At 49.7% G+C, this 26,548-nt stretch overlaps 1 protein-coding gene and 1 pseudogene across 1 annotated transcript; both read right to left on the reverse strand.

Annotated features, from left to right (window-relative positions):
• Window positions 1–11,157: 11,157 nt before the first annotated feature.
• On the reverse strand, window positions 11,158–11,986 carry Olig1 (oligodendrocyte transcription factor 1). Its single transcript, XM_059276897.1, has one exon. It carries the CDS (start codon window positions 11,984–11,986, stop codon window positions 11,189–11,191), a length of 798 nt encoding a protein of 265 aa, XP_059132880.1. The 3' UTR covers window positions 11,158–11,188.
• A 12,452-nt stretch (window positions 11,987–24,438) lies between these two features.
• On the reverse strand, window positions 24,439–26,306 carry LOC131922842 (ADP-ribosylation factor-like protein 13B; annotated as a pseudogene).
• Between the last annotated feature and the right edge of the window lie 242 nt (window positions 26,307–26,548).

Consider the following 26,548-nt stretch of genomic DNA (forward strand, 5'->3'; position numbering starts at 1 on the left):
GTGGTATGCCTATGTGCATGTGGTACACGTATGTGTATTGCAGGCTACATGGGCACATATCCACAGGCCAGAGGACTAAACGTCTCTTTCTGTTACACTCCATCTTATTTCCTTGTGTTAGGGGTTCACTTAATGTGAAGCTTGCTGTTGGGCTTGGCTTGGTGGGCAGTGACATCTCAGGGTCTGCCTGTCCTCCCCCGCCCCCAATGCTGGAGTGAACAAGGACACCTGGGCAGGCCTTGCTGTCTGCTGGGTGCTGGGGATCCAAATTCAAATCCCTGTGTTTGGATGACTCGTACCCACTGAGCCATCTTCCCAACCCCGTTACTTAAGATTTCTGTGTTGAAGTTCTGCCTTCTCCCCTGTCCCTTCAGCCTCCCATGCCTCTCTCCACCTCATTGTCCTTCCCTCCTGTGTTCCCTGGAGGCAACTCTGGCTGGAACATATGTTGATTTCCACCCATTCAGCGTTGCTGACCGTAACACCGCCTTGAGCTGTCACTGTGTTAGCGCCAAGTACGGGACCCTCACTGAGAGCTGGCCAAAGGCACGGCTCTTGAGTGGGGTTGCCCACACTCCCTGGCAGGGATGAGCCCCAGCTCCCCTTGGCCAGTGCTCTCCTGGGCTCACTGCACCCCATTCATCCCCCATGTGCAGATGACTCAGGCAATGATTTCAGCCACCCGCCTGGTGTTTGTGCCATTTGCCGCAAACCGGTGGAGACTGTTTGGTGCTGTCCTGAGCTGACGCTCTGTTGGTGGAGAATGACATTGAGTCAGCGTGTAGCCAAACAGATGGAATGCTGTGGCTTCTGAGGAACCTATTGTTTGTGGGCCCACCAGGAGGAGGAGGAGGAGGAGGAGGAGGAGAGGGGACTGCCACCATGGGGAGGGGGTATCCTACAGTCTTCCTGCAGCTACCTCAGGGCAACATTTGGCTTCAGGCAGAGTCAGCACCATAGCAGGAATCCAGGGGAACGAGGGCAGAACCTCACATGGGCTTTCCTAAGAGAACCCTCAAGCAACCCAGCTGGACTCTATGCCCTTGTTTGCTTGTTCTGAATGGAATTTTGCTGGGCGCCCTTGGGTTCTGCCATGGGCCCTGATCATGTGCAAGGAAGGATGCAAACGCCGAGGACACACTGTCCCTTAGTGATCACCACAGCACACAGAGCCACGCAGTTAATCCAGTTCTAACGGGAAAAACTCTGGGTGGCGACAAGTCAAATGTCCACAGCTGTAATAAGCACGGGGCTGGGTCAGTCCTGTCATGATTCCCACCCGAGAGACCAGATGAGTCCCCAGAGTCCAAGTGGCCTGTCTGAGATCACCCAGCAGAGGGAGGTAACAGCTCCCAGGCTCAGCCACAAAGGGCAATGCATAGCAAGGCAGCAGAGGGAGAGGAGTGGAGAGAGGGCAGGAAGGCATGTGGGAGGTGGATGTGGTATCCAGTGGTGCTGGGAAACAACAGGGGTCTCAGGACAGAGAAGGTGAGGGGACCTGGAAGCCCAGGAAGCTCCCTTACTGTTTTTCTCCTCTGTTTCTTGAGTACTGCTTGGCCCTCCCATTGGGCAAAACTTTTCTCAAATCCTCCATGGGGATGGTTTGTGATCAACCCCTGGTATGTCTGCTTCACTGTGCGTCATCACGAGGATAAAGTACAAAAGGCATGCTCGCACCATCCCTCTGACCTAGGTACCATCGCCATCATTGGCAGGGTCCCCCTGCTTATGAAGAGGGCACTGAGAGGCATGGCTTTATGTCCCTTCCTGTGATGTCACATGCAGCCAGAGGGGTGCTGACTGGTCCTTCTGCCCAGGCTGTACTCAATAATGCGACTCCCAGGACTGCAGAGGGGTCTCGCCACTAACACCACCAGAAGCCGGCAGACCGAACAATGAAACAGCTCTTTGATCGGTAACACAGGTAAAGAAAGTATCACCCAGTCAACACTTTCTTTAATGATGCTTTATCTGCTTGGTGTGATTTTAAAGGACTTCAATTGTCCACATCTAAGCACCTCTTCCTGAGAATTCTTTGTTTGTGTGTAGGGCCAGGAATACATATGTCTCGAAAGGAGCAGGGAATGTATGTCCACCTCCCATTCCATCTGCATCCCTGATATCTCGGAACTGCGTGTTCTGATGTCAATCATTCTCCTCCTCCCAGACTGGGACATGTGGGGACTAAAACTTAAAACATGGAGCAACTTTCTACCACTCAAAAGATGCTGAAAGTGAAATGACTTGAAATACCCACCCCGTGGCCTCTGGACAGAGAGGGGTGAACCTCTGCTGCCGCTGCTGGGCCATGTGGGAATCTTAGGGTCCCATTGACCAGAATGCTGAGCAGTCAGGCCTGGGGCACCTATGGGGGATGCTACCACCTTGTCCCAAAAGCTGAGGAGAAGGAAGGACAAGGACATCTCTCTCCACTCCTGCATAGCAGGGAAGACCACCCTCAGGGCTCTGCCGCCCAGGCTTCTAGAAACCCCTGATGAGCCTTGGCTCCCTTTCTCTCTGTCCCACTCACCTCTCACCTGTAAGGTGAGGATACTATGAGTGTCTGCAAAGTGAGACGAAGCATGTCAACGCTTAGAAGGCTCTTGGCACCCAATAAACACAACGTTGGCTCATATGGGCACTGCTGTCTTTGTTGGTAGCTGGTGCCAACCAGCCATTCTTACTGAGAGCGTGTCCTCTTCCTCCACATCTGCTCATCTCCAGGTGAGCTGGGTCTTCTCTCCCTCCCTCCCTCCCTCCCTCCCTCCCTCCCTCCCTCCCTCTCCTCTTTATCCTTTCCTCCATCTCTTTCTTTCTGAACTCACAGATGAGTCTTTTCAATCTTGGCATTTTGAAGTCTCTTGGTTGTAGCATTTAAAGTTACCCACATTGCCTAGCAACTTTGGGAACACACAAACCTAGCTAGGTCCCTTTCTTGGGACCTAGGGTTAAACATTTTCCTGGGACCCACCGTTTACCGGTAACTCACGTGCCAGGTTCAGGGTCCAGATGTAGCATCAGGCATATCCAGCTTCTGTTCCTGGCTGGCTGGCTGCAGTAGGGCTTCCTGTTATGGAGGAGCCTCTTGGAGAATTCCTCTTGTCTATGAGAAACGCATGGCATGTCCATCTTGTTGAGAACATGATCCCCATCGGGGTCAGCACAATGAGGACATGGAAAGGAAGCCACTAAAGAGAAGTCCCTGCGTTGTGTCCCAAGCTGCTCCCCTCTCTCCCTGCTGCTGTGGCTGCCAGCTGTCTCTTTCTTTGCTTCCTAAAGTTGCTTTCTGAAACCCCGATGACAAACATGTCACTATCAGAGCATTCTCTCCCAGGGCTTGCCTCTGCCTCTCCCTGTCACTAATCTGGGCCTCCCTGGGGACCAGGAGCAGGGCTGCCACAGAAAGTCTGGGTGACTCAATTGCAGCTAGGTTGCCTGGCAAGGGACTGGCCCCAAGTCTGTCCCATGGATACCACTCACAAAGTCAGACCGAGGGCTGTGTGGAGAGGCTGGGAAAGGTCAGAGGTCAGAGACATTCCAGGGCATCAAGAACAATGTGCTCAGCTTGGGGTCCTGGATCCCTGTTTTACCTCTCACTGGGAGGAGCCAAGAGAGTACCTTTTGCCTCACCAGCACCGGTCCTTGACTACCTGTGACTTCAGTTGAGAAGAGGAGAATGGGTGGGTGGCTTGAGGGTCCTTATGTCCTGAGGTGTTCTGTAGGATCCGGAGAAAAGAGGGCCAATTGTACTCTTTAGCCTGGGACATGGCCCATCTCCCTGCTCTGTCCTCCGTGGTCACTGTGGAATGCTGAGCACAGAGGAGAAGGGCCCCCCTTCTGCTTTTAAGCTAAGCACCATCCCAAAGGCTTCCACTGCCTGTAGTGTTTAAGGACTTGGAATATGTGAGCCGGTTATCGTGAGACGGCCTGACACAGCAGTGGAAGGTGAAGGAGAAGTTTCTAGATGGAGTAGTTCATTTCACAGGAGCAGAAAGACTGGCTTAATTTCCGCTCGGGCATTTCCATTTTCTTGGGTTTGGTTAAGGTGATAGACAGGGGCGGGTTTAAAAACGAACTCCAATGTGTCTGTCCTTGTTAGCATCTCTGACTTCGATGAAATGCTGGCTAAGAGCAAAGAGGGAGGAAGTGGTTTATTTAGCTTCCAGGTCAAGTCCATCATGGAGGGAAGACAGGGCAGGAGCTGAAGGCAGGAACCTGGATGCAGACACTGAAACAGTAACCATGGAGGAGCACTGCTCACTGGCTTGGTTCCCTGGCTTGCTCAGCTGCCTTTCTTACACAGCCCAGGCCCACCTGCCCATGGTGGGATGGCTCTTCCTAAGTCAGTCAGCCATCAACACACCCACAAGCCAGTCTGATGGAAACAGTCCCTGACTTGAGATTCCCTCTTTCCTGGTGTGTCTAGGTGTGTGTCACATTGACAAAAGCCAACAAGCAATCTCCATACATGTAATAATAGTGATGTCTGTAATGTTAAGGATACTTTCCTATTCTATTTCAAGCCTTGTATCTTGTAAAATAAACCCCACCTTCCCCCTTTCGTTCTGTGCTGGGAATTGAACTCAGGGCCTTGCCCATGCTAGGCAAGCACTCTACTACTGAGCTACACTCCCAGCCCTGGAATATTTTTGAAAACAATAATTTCAAATGGACTCCCTATTACTAAATCTGCTTATTGAAAATCAATTCCTGTTTAAGGAAAAAATGACATTTTTCAAGCTGTTGCTTTATGAGCTACTTCAATTAATGTGGTCAATCAGTGGGCAAGCAAGAAAATGCTCTTTGAAGGATATGTCCTATTCCAGACAGTGCCCTGTATGCCACAGCAGGTCAGAGCACCCACTTAGCAACTCATCCCAACTGTCACCTTGTTCTGTTCATGAAATAACTGAGTGTGGATGAAGAAAAGCCCACCTACCATCTAGCTTCCGTTACCAACCACACAATGTGCTAGGACAGTCAGTTAGCAGACTGCACAGTGTTCTAGGATAGTCAGCCAGCAGACTGCACAGTGTTCTAGGATAGTCAGCTAGCAGACTGTACAGTGTTCTAGGATAGTCAGTTAGCAGACTGTACAGTGTTCTAGGACAGTCAGCTAGCAGACTGTACAGTGTTCTAGGACAGTCAGCTAGCAGACTGTACAGTGTTCTAGGACAGTCAGTTAGCAGACTGTACAGTGTTCTAGGACAGTCAGTTAGCAGACTGTACAGTGTTCTAGGATAATCAGCAGACTGCACAGTGTTCTAGGATAGTCAGCAGACTGCACAGTGTTCTAGGACAGTCAGATAGCAGACTGTACAGTGTTCTAGGATAGTCAGCCAGCAGACTGCACAGTGTTCTAGGATAGTCAGTTAGCAGACTGCACAGTGTTCTAGGACAGTCAGCTAGCAGACTGCACAGTGTTCTAGGATAGTCAGCTAGCAGACTGCACAGTGTTCTAGGACAGTCAGTCAGCAGACTGTACAGTGTTCTAGGACAGTCAGTTAGCAGACTGCACAGTGTTCTAGGATAGTCAGTTAGCAGACTGCACAGTGTTCTAGGATAGTCAGTTAGCAGACTGCACAGTGTTCTAGGATAGTCAGTTAGCAGACTGCACAGTGTTCTAGGATAGTCAGTTAGCAGACTGTACAGTGTTCTAGGACAGTCAGCTAGCAGACTGTACAGTGTTCTAGGACAGTCAGTTAGCAGACTGTACAGTGTTCTAGGACAGTCAGTTAGCAGACTGTACAGTGTTCTAGGATAGTCAGCAGACTGCACAGTGTTCTAGGATAGTCAGCAGACTGCACAGTGTTCTAGGACAGTCAGATAGCAGACTGTACAGTGTTCTAGGATAGTCAGCTAGCAGACTGCACAGTGTTCTAGGATAGTCAGTTAGCAGACTGCACAGTGTTCTAGGACAGTCAGCTAGCAGACTGCACAGTGTTCTAGGATAGTCAGCTAGCAGACTGCACAGTGTTCTAGGACAGTCAGTCAGCAGACTGTACAGTGTTCTAGGACAGTCAGTTAGCAGACTGTACAGTGTTCTAGGATAGTCAGTTAGCAGACTGTACAGTGTTCTAGGATAGTCAGCTAGCAGACTGCACAGTGTTCTAGGACAGTCAGTTAGCAGACTGTACAGTGTTCTAGGATAGTCAGCCAGCAGACTGTACAGTGTTCTAGGATAGTCAGCAGACTGCACAGTGTTCTAGGACAGTCAGCTAGCAGACTGTACAGTGTTCTAGGATAGTCAGTTAGCAGACTGTACAGTGTTCTAGGACAGTCAGCCAGCAGACTGTACAGTGTTCTAGGATAGTCAGCCAGCAGACTGTACAGTGTTCTAGGATAGTCAGTTAGCAGACTGTACAGTGTTCTAGGATAGTCAGCCAGCAGACTGTACAGTGTTCTAGGATAGTCAGCCAGCAGACTGTACAGTGTTCTAGGATAGTCAGCCAGCAGACTGTACAGTGTTCTAGGATAGTCAGCCAGCAGACTGAAGTTCTAAGCACTAGTTTCCAGCCTCACCTGCACACATGAGCAACCAGTGAAGATTGAAAGGGAAAAAAGAGTTAACCTACCAGGGCCGGAGAGATGGCTCAGAGGTTAAGAATGTGTACTGCTATTACAGAGGACCCAAGTTCAATTCCTAGCACCCACCTTGGGTGGCTGATAACCACCTGTCACTCCAGCTTCAGGGAAATTCAGCACCTCTGGCCTTCGTGGGCATCTGAATGCAGGTGCACATAACCCTACATAGCCACACACATATACACACTATTTTTAAAAAATCTAGGGCTGGAGAGATGGCTTAGAGGGTAAGAGCACTGGCTACTCTTCCAAAGGACCCAGGTTCAATTCCCAGCACCCACATGGAGGCTCAGCTCTTTGTAATTCCAGTTCCAGGGAATCTGATACCCTTTTCTGGTTCTCAAGGGCACCGTGTACATGTGATATATAGATATACATGCAAACAAATGCACATACACATAAAACAAAAATAAAAGTTAAACAAATTTTTAAAAATCTAAAACAAAAAAGACCCCATTAAACTTGGGGCTGGTAAAATGACTCAGTGGATGAAGTACTTAGTACATATGTGTGGACCCTAGTCTGTAGATCCAGCATAAAAGCCCCCTAAAACCCAGGCATGGTAACTTGCCTGTAACCCCAGCACTCATTCAGGAGGCAAAGACAGGGGGTCCCTAGGGAAAGACAGCCAGCTAAACTAGCTGGATTGGTGAGCTGTGAGAGACTCTACTTCAATATATAAGATGGAGAATGATTGATGGAAGACACCTGATGCCAACCTCTGTCTGCCCTTCATACACAGCCCTCCTCCCCAACTCGCAAAACCCTAAATAAAACCCTAAGTCACATGGGCAACATGGAAGAGCTGTTGCTGATATTCTGAACTTGAGGGAAGTGCAGTATTTGCATGTTTGAAGTAGAGTAGTTAATGGAACTACTAGATCAAATATTTCGTACAGCAGTATTTTCATACCTGGTACAGTTGCTTTTCCTTGGGAGAGATCACCTGTCAGTAGATGTCACTGTGCTAGGGAAATCCCATGATGCTTTTCTGCTTTTCATCTGCTCAGTTACTGACCTTCAACACATCAGCCAACTTTCTCAGCCTGTGTGCTGTCCGCTTTGATTCTGCTCTCTAGGACTGCTGGGGTTGCACTCTGATGGGTGACTGAATACAGGGGCTTTTTTCTAGGCACCAAGCCACATCCCAAAGACCCCATTTAAACCCTCTCTGTTTTGTTACTCCCTTCAGAGATTAAACTGTTGCCTTAGCCCACTCGGTCTGAAATCAAGGGAGGTTGGACTTCAGCACCTTTCCTTGCAAATGCAGTGGAGCACTGTAGAGTTCAGAAGCCACTCTGCTCTATAATGTATGCATCTGAGCTTAAACCTTGTGCCTGAAGAACCCACTGTCACAGGGATGCTAGGAGGGTCACCTTCACTCTTGACACCGTGTATGGCGGTCTCTGACTTATCTAACAGGGCTCCTGGATGCTTGCTGTGGCAATTTACTTAGAACATGAACTCTTTATGGAGGAGTCCTACCAACCTTGCTCAGCATATGGCTGAGAAGATGCTACACACAGGCAGATGATGTAAAGATTTTGATGGTACCCTGTCCTGGTTGTTATTGTTATTATTATTATTTCATCAGTTTGATACAAGTTAGCATCATTTGGGAAAAGGGAACTTCAATGGAGAAAATGCCCCCCATAAGACTGGCCTGTGAGCAAACCCACATACATTTTCTTGATTAAAGACTGATGAAGGAGGACCCAGCTCACTGTGGGTGGGGCTACCCCTGGGCAGGTGGCCCTGGATAGTATAAGAAAGTAGACTACTGAGCAAGTCACGGGGAGCAAGCTAGTAAGTGGCATTCCTCTATGGCCTCTGCTTCGGTTCCTGCCTGGAGTTCCTGCCTTGACTTCCCTCAGTGATGCAGTATGACCTGAATTGTAAGTTGTAAGCTGCTTTTGGTCATGGTGTTTATCACAGAAATAGAAACTCTAAGACATAACCCAAACCAACTCTGTACATCCTTACGGAATTCACTCATGATCTTCAGCAGTTCAGGGTATTATTTTCTCAGTTTAGAAATCACACACAGAGTTTTCCAGGAAGGTATGGGTGCTTGTCCCGTTTACAGCCGGAGAAAGGGGGTGAGATAGTATTCATAGTCATTGACTTCCTACTCTGTAAGTGTCTATCTGCTCTTACAGACGCTTCTGGGATGACAGAGTCCACGCTGGAAGTGGGACTGGAAGGAACTGTTTCTAATCTAGCAACATGGTTCTGTGCTTTTTTTTTTTTTTTCCACAGAGAGCCTGATTTGTCTTTAGCAGAGGATTGTTTCCTCTTCTGACCCCTCATCAGGGTGTGAGGTAAGCAAGGGTAGGCAGAGAAAGAGAGAGAGAGGAGGCTGAAATTTAAATAAATACCCAGTGGCAGAGCCTGGGAGGGATAAGCCTCCTGGCTGGCCTGGCTGGCATGCAGAGCTGCTCTCCCTTGAGAGTCTGGGTTCCCTCAGGACAGAGGCAGCCTTCCTATCTCTCCACCCCCTTCTCAGTGTGTTCTTAAAGTGAAAGCTCCTCTCCTCTGTCTGCACGCCCCAGGTAAGCCCATGTGTCTAAAATTAAATCACTCAGCTAAAGGGGGACCGGGCACTAACATTTAGACAGAGTTTGCATGTGAAAAAGTCAGCATTCCAAATATCTTATTTTCTTTCTTCTCTTGAGGCAGGGTCTTATGTATCCCAGGCTAGCCTTGAACTTGATCAAGGGTAACCCCTTGTTTCCATCTCTCATGTGCTACACCACCAATCTTGATTTATAGCACCCCAAATTCTTACAACCAGTTCAGTGGACCCCAAAGCTCTTCTTGCTTGGAGTCAAATTATGTCCAATGTCCCATTTTTAAAAACTCCTGCACATGGGGAACATTCATACATCTGCTTATGATTCTGTTTACTGTAAGACAAAAAGACTTCGGAGAAAGATGTTGAAATAAAAAATGTAATAATGTATGGCTTAATTCATTCCCCACCACCACCACCAGGAGGAAGCTATATTTAAAGGAGCCTTAACTCCTAAGTTTGGCGGGCACTGGCTCTGGGATTTCCCCTCCCTCCTCTGATCAACACCCCTCCCCCCCCAGCTCTTCCATTCCCAGCTGATGTTTGATTTTGAATTACAGTTGCTTGTTCATTGGGTTATTTTACAATCCAGGAACTCAAGTTTTGAAATGTGGAAACCCAGTCACTTAACTACTAACCTTCACCCCCACTCTGAGACTCAACTATGGTACAAGGGCATTTGTATTTAGCAAACAGACAAGAAATGTAAAAATTCGACTGTTGACATTTTATTTTGTGTTTTCGGTACAGTTCGCTGCTGGGGGGGAGGGGGGAAGAAGTGAGGACAAGGTTAGAAGTCAAATAAAACGCCAGTTAAATTCGGCTATTGTCAACAACCCAAAACTTCCAACATAAAAATCAAAGCAAGCTGGTGAAGATTATGAGATAATCTTGGGCAATTTCCTAGCACTAAACACAAACCGAGACGCGGCGTCCACGCGTGCACGCATCCATGGAGTTCTTCAGCAGCAAAGCCTTGGTTAAAGACCAGCGCGCTGCGGCTAAAGGGCCAGCGCCTTCCCTCCCGCCTGCCTGCGGCGCAGCTGGGCTTGTCCAGCCGGCGGTTTGGGATCCTCGCCCACCTCCACATACTTTAATGAGAACGTTAATTACTGAGTTTCACAAGCCTGCGCTACGAAATGCCTTGTTACCTATTTTAGTAAGTCCGGAACACAGATGGCATGAAAGGTGATTGGTGTTTTGTTTTCAAGCAAGCTCAAATGTTGGTTAAACTACCGTGGGGGCGGGGGCGCGGGGGAGACTAAGTAGATTTCCAGGATTTAAAGAGTGAATACTCTGCAGTAAAACAGCTGAGTGTTTCAGCCTGAAAACCTAAACTGTGAGGCCAGACGAACTTCCCCACTCCGCACGCCCACCCAAAGACCGTGGCGCCCCCACCGCCCGCACCTGCACAACACCCTACTCGGATACTCTGGGCCTTCCAGGGCAGTCCTTCCGCCAGCACCCTTGATATTTGTACCCATGGCCTGGGCTTCCTAGACCTCCTAGGTCCACATGGGTTTAGCTGGTGGGAGCAAGAGAGCCTGTGCGCTCAGGCCGGGAACAAGGAAAGAAGGCCCCTCTGGTAGACGCTGTTGGGGAGCAGTCCCTAGGCCTGGGAGCTGGTGGATCCCAGGGCACCGAGGTCGCGGGCAGCCTTTCGCTGCACCCAGGGCAACCGACTGTACCGCACCGCCGGCTACCATCCTTCTGGCCTCGCGATGCCACAGCGACAGGGAGAGACCGCCACTGGGTGAGCTTAAGGTAAGGATGCGATGGCAGACCTTCTGGCTCTAAACAGGTGGGATCCATCTAGAACCCCGAGCAAACTGCGTCGCTCCTTGGAACACCCGCTTGGGTCACTTTAATTGCCAGGGAGTGGGGGCAGGGATGAAGGCGCCCTACAGTCTCTGGTTTGGGCGAGAAGTCTGGAAATGTCCTCCTTACTGGGGCCAGCTCTCCTTAGATTCAGGACGCGAGGGCGCGGGAAGATTGGCTGAGGTCGCGCCCCGCCCCGGGCCCAGCCAGCCCTTACTTGGAGAACTGAGCTTGCACCGCTGCCAGGCCCAGGCCAGCGGGGACCAGATGCGGAAACTTGCACACGGCACAGGAGCAGAGGCCGGGACCACCTGCGCCACCGGCGGGGAGAGCGAACTGGCCGCACGGTGGCTCGTCGAGCGCTAGTGACAGGTACTTGGTGGGGCGCAGCGTTTCGGGGGGTCCCACAGCGCCGGGTGCCAGCAGCACAGAGCCGGGCGCGGCGGCCAGCAGGGGCAGGCCGGCCAGGAGCAGGCGCGGGGCTGCGGGCCCCGCACCCTCGCCGAGCGCGCGGCGCAGCTCCTGCAGCGAGCTCCCCAGCAGCAGGATGTAGTTGCGGGCGAGCAGCAGCGTGGCGATCTTGGAGAGCTTGCGGCCGGGCGCGCCCTGGCAGTGCGCCGCAGAGTAGGGCAGGATGACTTCGCGCAGTGCGTCCATGGCCAAGTTCAGATCCTGCATGCGCTTCCGCTCGCGGCTGTTGATCTTGCGCCGCAGCTGCTGCTGCTGCTGCTGCTCCTCTTTGGCGTCGGCCCGGGAGCCCCGGGACTCCGGCGCGGTTCCCAGCGGTTCAGAGTGGGGCGCTTCTGGCTTCTCGCGCACAGCCTTGGGGAGGAGGGACGCGGTGGAAGAGGAGGAGGATGTGGAGGAAGAGGAGGACGACGAAATGGGTGGCTGTCTGTAACCCACCAGCTCGTATAGCGAGGTCCCAAGCTGCACGTCTCCGGGCCGCTGTGGCCGCAGCATGGTCGCGGGAGCCGCGTTCACACGCGCCTGAGAAACCGCATAGTACATCTGGGGTGGGGAGCGGTGGGGGCGACCGAGGGCGCCCTTCACTAACGCCCGGGGGTGGGCCGGTTGGCAGATCGCCCTCCCCGCGGACCTGTGCGCGGGCGGACGATTAAAGAAGCGCAGTCCGCGCCTGACACCTTTAAACCCGGCTTGGGAACCTGCGAGGACCGCGGTTGGTGGGGTGCAGCCAATGGAGGAGCGAGGCTGGCCACAGGCGAGTGTTTATTGGCCGCCCGCACGGCGTTGCAGCCAGAGGCGCTCCAGATGGTTATCTGGGCGCCTGCGCGGGTGTCGCAGCACCCGCCCCGGGAGAAGGGGGGTGCTTTAGAGCAAAAAGAACCCACCGTTCTTTTAGGGTTCTAGTTCCTCCGGTCTGGCTAAAATGGCTATTGACTCTCTCCATCTTCTCTCTAGCTCTACTCCACCCTCTTTTACACTTGTCCTTATAAAATGTGGTCAACCAGTTATCCCAGCACTTGGGACTCTATGGCAGGCAGGCAGGAGAAGAGCATGGGGTTGCATGACAAGTTCCATGCCAGTCTGGGCTATAAAATGAGAGCCTATCTTTAAAAAAATGTAGTCAAATATTCGTAACATAACATACACCGTCCCTAAGCGCACAGTTCAATTATGCTAAGGCCTGTTTGTTCACAGGGTTTTGCAACCGATCTGCAGGACCTGCTTGTTTTTGCAAATTTTAAACCCATTACACACACACACACACACACACACACACACACACAACTCTTGATAACCATGAAAAGAAAAAAAACCTCTTTTTCTTGTGTTAGTTTTCTTCCTGTCGCTGTGGTAAACAGCATGACCAAAAGCAGCTTGGGGAGGAGTTCATTTGGCTTACACTTGCCAATCACAGCTCCTCACTGAGGCTGAAGTCAGGACAGGAACTCAAGCGACACAGAGGCTAGAACCAAGAAGAGCCCTCTGAGGAAAGCTGCTTTCCTGGCTTGCTTCCCCAGGGCCTCCCTTACCTTTCTTACACAGCACAGGACCCCCTGCCTAGGAATGGTGCCGCCCGCAGTGGGCAATAGCAATTAGCAATAAAGAAAACGCCTCACGGAGGTGCCCACCAGGCCAATCTGATGGAGGCAATTTCCTCACTTGGGGTTCCCTCTTCCTAGGTATGTTAAGTTGACAACCAAGATTGGCCACCACGTCTCCACCTTAGTAACCACCACCCCGGTTGTGTTTACATGATTGTTTTGCTCAAAGTATATCATATAAGCAGCAGCATCATGTATTATTTGTCCTTGACTTAGCATGTGTTCAAGCTTCATCCATGCTGGATATAGCATGAATCTAAATTCTTCTCCTCCCTCCTTTTTTTTTTTGAGACAGAGTCTCTTGTACCCCAGGTTGGCCTCCAACTCAGTATTTATGAGAAGGCAACCTTAAACTTATGATCCTCCTGTCTCCACTTCCCAGATGCTGGAATTACAAGCATTCACCATCACACCTAGTCTATACACTGGTGGGGATCTGAAACCAGGGTTTTGTGTATAGTAGGCAAGCACTCTATCAACGGAGCTGCAGCCCCAGCCTGAACGCTTCCTTGTGAAAGCCACATAGCATACTACACTTCCCAGTAATAGTCTACATTTTCTGTAACCAACATGCCTTTCATTTATCTATGAGTTCACGGGGATTATTTCAATCGTATGGCAACTAATGCTCCCACGAAAATGGGTATATCCTGGTTATGTTTTTTAAGTACAAAATTTCCCATCAGGTTCTGAGAACGAAATGTCTGGCCACCTGACAGTGGTATAGGATGGGTTACTCTCTGTCACTCTCACCCCGTCCAAAGGCCTCTAGGGATGAAAGAGTCTTGGGGGTTAGAGTTGTCTCTTCCTTCTCCAAAGGATGTGAGGTCATTTTATCAGTGACTTGACTCTTGCTTAAGCAAAACCCCACTCTGGCCTCTTATCAGAAAGAAAACAACACCCCTACATTCCTATCTGTTGAGGGCAGGGCCAAATCTTTCTCTTCCCCAAGTACAGTAGGAATACTTAGCGAAAGCTTTCATCTCTGAGCACAAGCAGGGCATAGATCTGCATCTTGTCATAGTCAAGAAATGTAAATGCCCCTAGGAAGAGTCATTTGGTATCTGAACTCGCACTGTCTAGTCTAGTAGCCACAGGTGGTTATTTATTGAAGGGTGGAGTAATTAATAAAATGAGGCCCAGAATTGCATCTCTGTTTGCACACGTGTTGCTTCAAGTGCACAACAGTGGTATGTGGCCAGTTGTTACCTACTGAACAGCAGATGTGGCACCCTCCTCCCATGGCTGAAAGTGTGGGTCTAGGGTGTAACAAAAGATGTCACTTTTGATGTAAGACAGCGGTTCTCAACCTTCCTAATGCTGGGACCCTTTAATACAGTTCCTCATATTGTGGTGACCCCCAACCATAACATTATTTTTGTTACAAACTCATAACTGTAATCTTGATACTATAATGAATTTTAACATAAACATCTGTGTTTTCCGATGGTCTTAGGTGACCCCTGTAGAAGGGTCATTTGACTCCCAAAGGGGATATGACCCACAGATTGAGAGCTGCTGATATAAGACAAGGGGTCCGCCGTGAAAACTGATGTTTGCTCTGGGTGCCCACTGGGTGTGCTTGCTGATTCCAAGACTGTTTTGCATCATGTTCTTCCATTAACGTGCACCCCATAGGCCCACTTGATTCCCTGCTTCCAACCTCCACTGAACCTGTAACCTCAAGCAGCTTTCTTCTTTGCCTGGGATATTTCCCATCTGTCCTCTTCCATTGTGCTCGAAGAACCACTGACATCCGCTCCCTAGCCTGGAATGTCTTGTGTGGGTATCATCTTGTCCAGCTGGGATGGTTTTTAGAGCGGAGGGTCACCCTGTTCGTTTCTCCATCCTTCTGATGGGTTCCAAATCTCCACTAGCTCACAGTAAGAAGCTCTGCCTTGAAATGCTCGAAGGCCCAATGGTGCTCATTCAAGAGTGTGAGCAGGTTTGCCGAGAGGAGGGTGCTGGTAGGGTCCCCTCACTCCAGAAGAGCCTGGCCTTCAAGGCTCTTCCTTCAAGGTGAGAGGAGCCCACTTGGGGAGAGAGGGGGAGGTTCCAGGAACACAAGTTCAACAACAAATAATACCCGACAGGAAGCAAAGCAAAGGGAGGCCAAGCAAACAGCAAGGGACCACAACACCTCCCTAACCATGTCGCCCCTAGGCAGAGCAGTCTGAAATGTTTTCATGGATACTTGCATTTGGCTCTCACAGGACCCTGGTAGCTGGGCATTTTTGATCCCCATTGAACATGGTTAAAAACAAAACAAAACCCCAAAAACGAGGCCCTCGGGGAGTGCTGGGCTGCTGGGTTCCTTCAGACAGGAAAGACAAAGCTTCTCCAGCAGCAAATGGCTTCTTAAAACCCCCTTCTTGGCCCAAGTTTCCAGGAGGCCCAGGAGAGAGCTGTAAGGGAAAGGGTTGCAGACTGGGTGGAAGGATGGAGTGTCTAGCAAAGTCTAGCCAGTACTGACAAGGTTATGGGTTCAAGCCATGCTCCTGAAGCGTGGGCACCCAGGACACTACCTCCACAAACCCTGAGCCAACTTGTCAGGCCTTGCTCTGCCTTTTCTCTCTGGACCCCTTAGTCCAAAGTACTAGACTGATCAAGTCTTGGAGGCTCCTCCCTCTGGTTTCTCCTCTGCCCACTCCCTAGGCAGGGGTCCTGGGCAATGAAACAGAGAGGCAGAACCCAGTCTTGAGTCACAGTGGCCTGGAGGGCCCCCTCTATGTTTCCCACAGGTGGGGGCACCAAGAATCATCCCTACAGGATACCCTTTTATTGTAGGTATCCCTGAGGGTATTTTACCCTTGGACTCGCTCATTAGCCTCTTCTTGGAGAAGAAACAAGCGCCCCTCCCACCCATCAAGGATATATGATAGTCAGTGTGCATTGAAGTGTTCCAGTGGAGGGCCCCAGAAGAAAGTTCCGGGTGGCCGTACGGTCCCAACATGGGCACAGGATTTGGCACTCTTTGGAGCTGGTGACTTGGATGGCCCCTTGTGCCGGGCCCAGAGCTCCAACAGCATGCAAAGTGTGACAGCTGGCAAAGGCCAGTGAGGCATTGTGGCCTCTGGCAGGGACCCATGCAGTCTGTCTCAAGGGGAGGCAGCTGCTGAGGCCTCCCACATTCAGGACATGCTTGGGGAACAAGTTGCACTAGCCCCTAACAACGCTCTTGTCTTTGCCCAAAGGGTGTATGTGTGTGTGTGTGTGTGTGTGTGTGTGTGTGTGTGTGTGTGTATGATAGATTCTAGCTCTAGAAATGTATATCTCGGGCTTCCTTTTTGTTACATAGAAATCTATGCTGTCCTGCCCATCCTGACTTTGGGCTCAGAGGCAGGGACCTGTGAGATGGCAGGTAATGGGTGATGTGGATACCGTAGTTCTAAACACTAGGGCTGTGTCTCTAAAGCCCCCTGTGGTTTGAAGGCTTCTGTTTTCCCTTAAGACATTTTTTTTTTCTCTCACAAGCAGCCAGCTAAGTGTCCAGAGGTTGTGCTGAAATGTGCTGTTTAAACTGCCTGGAGCTGAGACCTTTGATGGAATGATGGAGTTACCTTTCTAAAGTATTAAGAAGGGAGAGCTTTGAAAAGTTTAAATTATTCTAGAGGCATGGCGGTTCACACCATCAGTAGCCATGTACAGTATCAAGGTCCTTCTCTTGCCTCCAGATGTAGCCTGGCTGGAATACAAGAGGCAGGAAGAGCCACTGAAAACAGCTTCATGCTAGATTTCTCCCTTTGGGAGAGAGGAGAATAAAAACAAAGAGAAAAAATATTCTTTGCTAATTCTTCTTGGATGGGGAGAAACTCTCCGTGGACCATCTCATCAGAATTTAAATCCCTCTTAGAAACAGCTCTCTTTAAATAAAGATTCCAACTGGAACAGTGTCAAAGACCATGAGGGTGTCCATTTTCAAAAGTCAGTGTGGTTAATTAAGTGCAATGGCTGGTAACTGACCATGTTGTTTTGAAATCTATACAGTCACCTCCATGGTCTTTATTTCTGCTATGGCAGGGCACAGGCAGAAACCCGGTCTTCTCTTCTGTGCTAATAACTCTGAAGGTCATCAAATGCATTGGTGTGCTTTGTGGATATTATAGAGTTTATTCTTACTGTTGAGTGTATGTGTTGTGTACATGCGCATACCTGCTTGTGCACACGTGGGAGACAGAGGTTAATGTCAGGTGTCTTTCTCTGTCACTCTTGGTTCTTGAGACAGAGTCTCTTGCTGAACCTGGTTCTCATTGGTTCACTAGACTGGTTGGTTAGTGAGCTCTGGGGATCCACCTGTCTTTCCCCCAGCTCCCACTTGTCTTCCCTGTCCCAGAACTGGGGTTACAGATGATGCTGTCATGCCTGGGTTTTCCCTGGGTGTTGGGGAGAAAACTCGGGTCCTCACAGCACAAGATGCCTGCAGAGGGATCCCCAGCCCTTATTTTATTCTACATAAAGCTATTTGCACCTGGTTTTAATAAGTTTACTATTTTAAATGATTTCTGAGTCCAAAAATATCATATGACATATTTTGGGATAGTAGAAAAATAAATTAAGGGTCATCTGTGTGTTTGGGGGGGGGCATTCCTTAGTCTAACAAAAGCCTGATTCAGCTATTGGTGACATAATTCAAGCAGATGGGCACATTCCCTCCCCCATTTTTTTTCAGATTCAAAGTGACCTACCAGAAGTGGCCTTTCTTTGCTCCTGTGAACACCAAACCCCGAAAGTCCCCACATTAAGGGGGCTGCATAAAATGCCGCTGCTTAACTCTCTGCATTTCCCAGAACTATTCAGAATGATTCAGAAAAAGTGAAACATTTGCTTTAATGATGACAGGAGATGGTCTCTGTCCCTTCCTAAGCAGAGCAGTGGGATGCTGTTGGATAGAGAACCTGGGTGTAACTAAGAGATACCCCCTGAGTAAATGTGGTAAGTACCGTGGTGAATGAGGAGCTGTTTATGTTAGTACAATGCAATTTGGTGTCTGAAGCATTGGTTTACGGCAGAGCAAAGCTATTTTTCTGAGCTTCTCTGAAAATTAGTAACCAAAGCCAAATGTTCCAAAGGCTTACACCAAGACAATGAAAAGACACAATTTGCTTGGAAGGCTGTGGCTAATTTATAACACAATGTCCAATGTCATGGTTAGTTTTGTTGCAAAAATTTGGCAGTTTAACCCAGAGTCTCAGGCAGCCTGAAAAGATGCGAGAGCGATTCTGGCTGAGGCACCTCTCACTTGCTGGATGTTCCAAATGGTTCAAACAAGCCCTTTCATAGAGACGCAGGGCCAAGTGTGCTCAAAGGAATGAGGGGAAACAAAGGTGGCTGTGAAGTCACTTCCCTGCACTGGGTCCAGCCATCCGGTTTCACTCCTTCCCCATTGAACAGGCAGAATGCGACAGGAAGAGCAGGGATGAAAGGGGACAAACCGCCGATGTGTTTGGGGAGAGAATGGAGCGAGGCCGGGGCACTGGGCTGCTGCTAAACTTTCATTCTAGGTTTTCAGACAGGAGTGAATGATGAATTATAGAAACCTGAAAGGTAATCAAATATGGGTCACTGAAGCGCTGAGGCCGAGCTGCTGAAACACCTGCAGAGGCAGAAGGTTCTGGAAGTCAGTGTGGGCCCCCACAGTTGCCTGGGCACGACACCCTGCCGGAGGGAGGCACAGAAGGGGACTGTTCACATGCTCACCTGTTGTTTGCTGTTGGCTGCTGGCTCCCCCCTCCCACCCCCTCCCACCCCCTCCCACCCCCGCCTGTCAGAGCTGGAGGCCGAGGGCTGGATCTGACTCCAGATGAGACCACCAGCGGGAAGAGGAAGGTGGCGAGAAGACTTCCCAGAGTGCAGCTGAGGTGACCAAAGCCGCTGCCTGTCTCTTCACAAGGCGCAGAACTGGAAATATTAACCTAGATGGTGGAGACATCCAAGAGACATGCAGACCTGCTCAACTGTAGTATTCTGGGAACTTTTGCTTAAAGCTCAGCCTATTTGTGTCCTCAGCTCTGAGCAGGAGATAAAAGATGGCTATCCATAAATTCTTCTCTGTGAAATAGGACTAATAGTATTTATATCTGAGGGATTTGATAAGGACTAGAAAAAAATGTAACTAGCATTCCCTGCCTAGAGCCTGGCACACAGGAACTGTTTAGCAAAATGACACTTCAGTACTAGACAGAAACCATAGAAAGACATTTCATTTATTTTTTTTTTCAGACAATCTAGTGTCCTAGATTCATTTGCTTTAAGAACATGCTTGCTCTGTGCCAGGCATTTGGAGTTCTCTGTCCCTTTGCCCGCTTGCTTCATACCCTGGATGTCCCATCCATGAGGATGTGTTTTAGGAATACTGTCCTGTTCTCACTAAACCAAATCAGCAACAGTGTGCAAAGGAAGGTGTGACAGAGAGCACAGCTGTAGTAAGAACTCAGACAGAGGGCTGGCTTTGACTCCTGACTAGCTGTGCAACTTGGACTAAGAGACTTACCATGTCAGTATCTCTGGTAAGGAGGATTACCTTGAGCTGATCTATAGGACCTTAGCAAAGATGGAGGGAGCTGATTTCCACGAGGCGTGGAGAACAGAGCATGGGTAGTATTGCCTGTTGCTATCATTTTATTAACCTCTGTGATGGGTCGATGGTGCCCCTGAAGTATATGTTGAAACCCTATGCCCGCATCTCAGAATGCATCAGAAAGTGGCCCCCAGAGATTCACTGCAGATGTGATTAGCTGGGATGAGTTCACTGAAGCAGGTCCTTAATCTTTGTGACCGGATTCCTTATGAAAAGGGGAAATCTGAGTCCGTCGTCCTCCCCCCCACCCCCCCACCTCCCCTCACCCCCCCTCACCCCCCACCCCCGCGCGCGCGCGCGCGCGCGCGCGCATCCTCACAGCACTCAGAAGAAGCCAGTCCTGCCATCTCCTTGCTCTTGGGCTTCTGCTCCCTCCCCAAACAGCGAGATGATAGATTTCTACTAGACATGCACAGCCTGCTGCCCCAGGGCTGCATGTGCCCCAGGGTGAGTATGAACAGGCTACAACACAAAACTGTAAACTTACTTAAAACATTGAGAGATTGTCTGACTTTTTTTCTCAATTGTGTGGTTCTTGAATGCAAACTTTGTACATGGAGTAATGTTACAATGTTCAAAGGTTGAACACTTCTGGAAGGCACCCAGTGGTGTAGTGTTTTAGTAACCAGAGCTGACCCATACAAACTCTTATTCTGGCTCCTACATCAGGCAGTGACTGGTTGGGCAGACTCTGTGGTCAGAGTCTCAATGCTCAAACCCATCCCTGCCTAGTGTATGCAGATCTGCCATCAGAGGTTTGTGAACTTGGACAGGCTGCTTAGCCTCTATGTGTCCAAGTTAATCCATGTGTACAGCAAAGCTCATGATTATACTTAAATCTAGTTATTAAAGCAAGGGTTGTCTGTGAAGAGACTGACATCAGTGATTGGGTGGCTGCTGCTGCTGCTGCTGCTGCTGCTGCCTGCTGCTGCTGCTGCTGCTTCTTCTAAAGATGATGATTTGGGGCCCAGTTCTGAGGACAGAGAGATTTTAGCATAGCAGTTAAAGAAGCTGGAGTCTCCTGGTCTGTGATCAGGTCAGGGGTCAGGAGTGGAGGGGATAGCCCATTATGGTTGGAAACAGGATAGAAGGACAGACAAGGAGGTTGCCAGAAAGGATGGGTAAAATAGGAGTAATTCTCCCACCGTAGCCAACAGGACCTAGATTACTTCGTTAATCTTTTGTTTTTAACGACGGTTCCTAGAAAGATTGAGACACAGGGACATAGCCTTCCTCTGGTCTGTCAGTCAGGCAAAACATGTTTTCAGAAATGTTGTAAGCATAGGTTGCCCAACAGTGCCTTGTAGATGCAAGTCAAGTTCCTTGCAAGATGCGGCTCTAAGGCCTAGGGTTCGCAGTCGACAGTGGGTGCTCTGCCTGGGCTGTGCTCACATCTAACCAGCTGTGATGGGGATGGGTTGTTCTTGCGGATGAATGGCCCATTTATTGTTTTGCAAACCACTTTCACATCTTTTATCTCACTGGAACCTTCTACAACCCCTGTGTGGTTGGGAGGCTAATGCCCAGAGAGCCTTAAGGGGCCAGCCCAGCAGCTCCCTGGTACAGAGCCTGGGTAAGACAGTGGTGGGTTCTTTATGCCATCCTTATTCTGCCTTCCCTGATGCCCGCACATGTGTGTATGTGGTCAGGACTGGAAGGCTACGTTTCCCTTGTCTGAAAAACCTCTCCTTCCTTCAGCATTTGTGGAGTGATGAGCTCCAGCATCAGAGCTTTCCCACTAGGATGGAACCTGGGATAGCCTAATGGCACTGGAATGCCAGAATAGTCTAGACTTTCTCAAGGGTGGCTATGGCTTCCCATTATCCCCCCACCACCATGGGATAGGGGATGGGGGGGAGAGGGCAGCTGTAGCGACTGGCAGTGCTTCCCACATTGCTCAGAGAGTAAGGTCGGGCCAATTTCACGCTCTTTCGTCCCTTATTATGACCTCCGGGTGCATGGCAGCTGCTTCACTCCAGAGGGGGAGACAGGAAGTATACTGTTGTTAGTAACACCCAAGAAGGGAATAACTCCATGATTAACTCAATCTATTCCTCCTGATTTTAACTGCGCACCCTTTAGAATTAATGCCGAGTGCGAAGGACACGTTTTCATTTGCTTCTGTCGAGACTTGCTTGTATGATGAGACCCTTGCCAAGAAAGCGGGGATCACGTCCTTCAACCAAAGGGAAGAACTACAAAGCTGTCACTCTGCAAGTCTGTCCCTTTGGTGCACTGAGAGTAGTAATGGGCACTTGGATTAACGTGGATGGAAACCTCACCTCTGATGAGGATAGAACATGCCCCACCCCTCTACCCCATGCCCGGGCTGATTCCAGCTAGCTGGGTGGTTATCACCGATGTCTCCTTGGACTCCTCTGTTGCAAGCCCTGGCAGCTCTGAGCTGGGGCAGCCCAATGAGGCCGGAGGTGGCTATTGCAGAGAGGCCTCTGGAAGGCTCTCTGGGCAATAGCTTGTCTTTGCCACCTTCCTTCTTCTGGCTGCTCAGAGGTAGGGAGTAGTCATGTGGCCTCAGGGTGTGTTCCTGGGCGCTGAAGGTCTGCATTACGCCTCCTGCCCTCCTGCGCCAAGTCAGGTGATCTCCAGTCCCCAACTCCACCCTCCAGGGTTATACAACCACTCAGTACAACCCAGTCAGCTCCAAATGTGTCTACTTGACCTGTCTCTAAAAGTTCATGCATTAGAAACAGTCCCCAAGGGCCTATGCTGATGGTGTTTGGAGGAGAGACCTTTGGAAAACACTGGGATTGAATGAGGACCCGGGGGTAGTTCCCTGTGGTGGGATTCATTCAGGAGGAAGAGGAAGAGAGCCCCGAGCTTCCGTGCCTGGCCTGTCTGGTGATGGTGGTGGTGTGATGCCTTTTTCCGTGTTAGGTGCATCAAGAAGGCTCCCGCTGGATGTTAGCTTCATGTGCTTTTTGAACTTCTCAGTCTCCATGAGCCCCAAACTTCTGCTCTTCCTAATTGTCCTGGTCTTGGGTATTCTGGCACAGACAGAAAATGGAATGATGCCCTCTAGTTAACAGAGCTCACTCACCACAGAAGACTTATTTGTTCATTGAGCATGCCTTCTAGATAGAACTTGTGATCTATCTTCTAGTTGAGTCCAGAGCTTTCCTCCCCAAAGCCCTTCGGGTGAATGGACCAGTCTGCATCTTATCATGCTAATCATAGATGCCAACTAGGCCAGAGAAGAGACATCCTTCTATGGGCTCTTCTTCTGACCATGCCAGCACCCTTCAGTGTTCACTTTTCCCTGTCCTCACACCTATCTACCCACCCCTTGTGAGGCAACATGCTCTCCTCACCTGTCTTTTACCTGTCAGTAGACAGCATGGCCTTGGAGATGTGGGAGGAGCCACATGTATATCCAGTTAATCTCAGGCTGGGGGCCTCTTCTCAAAACACCGCAAGAAGATTGAAGGTTGCAGTGTGAACAGGTGGAGTAAGCTGCTCCTGGGTGGACTTCTGAGCACCCTTATCTCATGTACTGTTCTTTGTTTTGCTCTTTCTGATCCAGTATCAGGATGCTATAGATGTTCCTAGTACCATCCCGGGTTCAGGCCACCCCATGGCTGCGCATCTATGGGATACTCTATGCTAAATGGGAGAGGTTGTGTGTGTGTTGGGAAGTTAACTGATTATCCTGATGGTGGTCTGATAGTCGAATCCTGATGGTCCTGGTTCGCTGGCCATTGCCCTGGGCTGACCCTGTAGAAAGCCCCCTGGAGTGTTGGGCGGCTTATGTCTGTCTCTAGGAGTAAGGGATGTGTCTACCAAGCTCTTCCTTCTGTGTGTGCCACTCAGGCTGGGAGGGGAGAGCAAGGGGTCAGACAACACCATATTCCAACTCTTTTTTCCACGCCCCAGCATGATGCATAGCTGGGTTCTTAAGTTTCACTTTCTCCTGGACAGATGACCAACATCCAAGCTTCCTCCAATACACATTGGAGACCGCTCCGGCTGCAATTTTTTTTTTTTGTGCAAATTACTTTTTATTGTGTGAAATGTTGTTATTCATGATGACTAAGAATGAAAATGTATACTATAACAAAATAAGCATTGAAGTGTTAAAATAGCATAGGATTTACAAAACATCTTTTAAAGGATTTTTTACAGTGCTTTAAGAAAACATACTAATTTTTGAAAGTGGCGTTGAAAACATCGATTCCAGTTTATGTTACACATTCAGTTTCAAAATCACTTTTATGAAATAGGTTCATAATTACTGTACTCTACAGTGTTTGCTGGTAGGAAGCAGATTTTTTTATTATTATTTTTTATTATTAACCAGATGAATGTTAAAAGATAGCAAAAGTGTGAGTTTAGTTTTAAAAAGGAATTTAAGTGTTACAAAATGAACCAATAAGATGAGCACATTTTCCTCTAAAATCCAGTTCAGATTTTACATCCTGTGTTCTTGGGACTCTCCTCATATCTGAGTCACCTACCAATTCTGCATACGGGTTTTGCATAGAAATTAAAATGCCTTTTCCTCAGTGTGTGAGGTAGGTAGGCACCATGCACAGACTCACAGAAACTCCACCAATGCTGACTAGAATAACGTGACCTGACTGAGCCAGGCCCAGTGAGCTAAAATGTGAACACAATGCACTGTAAACATTTAAAAGGTAAATAATCATATCAACCTAGATGTACTTAGATTCAGAAACCAGGATATGTCTATTGCCATATAAGGTGCCAATCTTAACAAGGTGATAGGGGAATTCTTTGTTATCTTCACCTTGACTTTAAGGCACCACACAGCCAGGGGAGGCAGTGGCTTCCGGTAGAAATCAGGAGTGCGAGGTATGCGGGGTGATGGGACTCCTAGGCGCAGATTTGTCTGTATTGACAGGTTCTACCTGGTGACTCTTTTTCATTCTCAGTTTTCTTTTTCCTGTTACCTGATTCTGACATTTGCGGGTCTAGCTCATCTCCTTGCTGTGACAGGGCCTCCTTGTGACTCTCTGCCCTCCATTGTTTCTGTGGCGGCCCCTAGCCTGGCTCTGTGACTCTACTTGGAGGCAAACATCACCATCTTTTCCACACTCTGCTTCTTTTTCTCTTTTTCTTGATTTTTTTTTTTCATTCTCAGTGATTGCAGCTCCCTCGGGCTGGAAAGGATTACAGCCCGCCACCCCCGCTCCGCCCACCCCTGGTCCTGGGTCCATCTCAGCCAGACCGTTGTCCGCTGTCTGTAAAGTGAGGTTTAGTGTCCTTCTTTCTTCCTGTATTTTTCACGCTCGCTCAGCCCTCCCTCGCTTCTCCTGTTCCTCAAGAGCTCCCTGCTCAGTTGTGTCTTTTCGGATGCCTTCACTTAAGGCGTCCGTCTTTCACGATGATGTGCAGCAGCCAATAAAGGCCCTTTTTAATGAGCTTGTCAGCTTTCTGTTGGTATCCCAAGACTGCTGAACAAGGTTCTGCCCGACACAGCTTTTGCGGAGAGGGATACTCAATCACATGGGCTTCTCCTAAAGGCCCCTCCCTGTCTTGTTTACTTGTCAATCTCCTTGTATTCCCTTTCTGAGGCGGTTTTTACCAGCATCATCAAGTCCCACCATCACGGTCACCTTTTTGACAGGCTCCACCACCGCTGCTTGAACAAGTGGCTGCAGATGCCACCAGACTGAGCACCCCGGTCTCCTGCGACCTCCAGTGGGGCGTAGAAGGGCCCCGAGCCCCCCCCCTTCCAACCAGTCACAGGGTGTGGAAGGACACTAAGCTCCATCCCCCACTCCCTACCCCCAGTTCAGGGGCTCCACATCCCCAGGATCCTCTAGGATGGACAGGCCAGGAAGGGGGTGACCCGACAGGGTCTGGCTCCTAACCTCGTCTGCCTGTCACCCAGGGACAGCCTGAACTCGGACTCAGGAACAGCTAGCTGTGTGGCGTTAGTGGGATTCCCCACTATTCTTAGTAAGTCATAATCCAAACATGTGGTCCTCTATACTCAAAAGCTTCGTCAGCCTCCCCAAGACATTTATAATTCAATTCTGAGACCCCGAAGCCTCTGCACAACAGGGCTCTAAAGCTTTGGGGCTTTAAAAGGCATGTGCCTTTTTAGAAGTTCAGGGACACTGCTCAGGGACCACAGAGAAAGAGAGGCCTTGAGATGGACGGGAGGGATGTGGTGTGTGTCTGCCTAGCTCTTAGAGTGCTAATTCTACCACACCTCCTCTCTGGCCCCTGCTCTCAGGCCCTCATCTCAAGCCTGGGTGGGTCTTTCTGCAGCACACAGCCTCATCACTGGCTCACATGGCTGCTCTCGTCACCCTTGCACACCCGCCGGTGTGCCCTCACACGGCTGCTCTCGTCACCCTTGCACACCCGCCGGTGTGCCCTCACACGGTCTGAATGCCGCAGCTTTCTTTGCCAGCCATCCGTCAGCTGCCTCCCCTGACCCCAAATCCACGAAGTCACTATCTTCAGCTTTCCTCACGGGCTTCCCTTGCCTTCCTACCTGCAATTGTAAGTCTGTGTGTCATTAGGGCCAAGAGCTCTTTCTGGGACTCCCAAAGTCCTGTAGAAGCACCGTTAAATGAACCTTCATTGTGTCCACACTACCTGCACGAGGAGAGAACTTGGCCATCCACCTTTTCATAAATGCAGCTCTGGCTACTGGGGAACCAAATGTGCCCGGCACCTGCAGGAACTGATCCATTTCCCCTGCCTGGGTTTTCATGTGAGGTAAGCCCCTGTTGATGGCTGCGCTTCTCTTCTGGGCTACTGCACAGCCGTAGGTGAATGGTGCTTACGTGCAGCCAGCTCTGTTTATCACTGGACAGCAAATCTCAGGAGAGGACAAGTGTAGCCTGCTGCGCACAACAGATCAGAGCCTCCCTCCTCCACCGCAGCAGGAGTTCAAGTCCCCTCCTAGAGTCCCTGGAGGCCAGTCAGCCTCCT

Source organism: Peromyscus eremicus, chromosome 12, assembly GCF_949786415.1.
Source record: "Peromyscus eremicus chromosome 12, PerEre_H2_v1, whole genome shotgun sequence".
NCBI lineage: Eukaryota > Metazoa > Chordata > Mammalia > Rodentia > Cricetidae > Peromyscus > Peromyscus eremicus.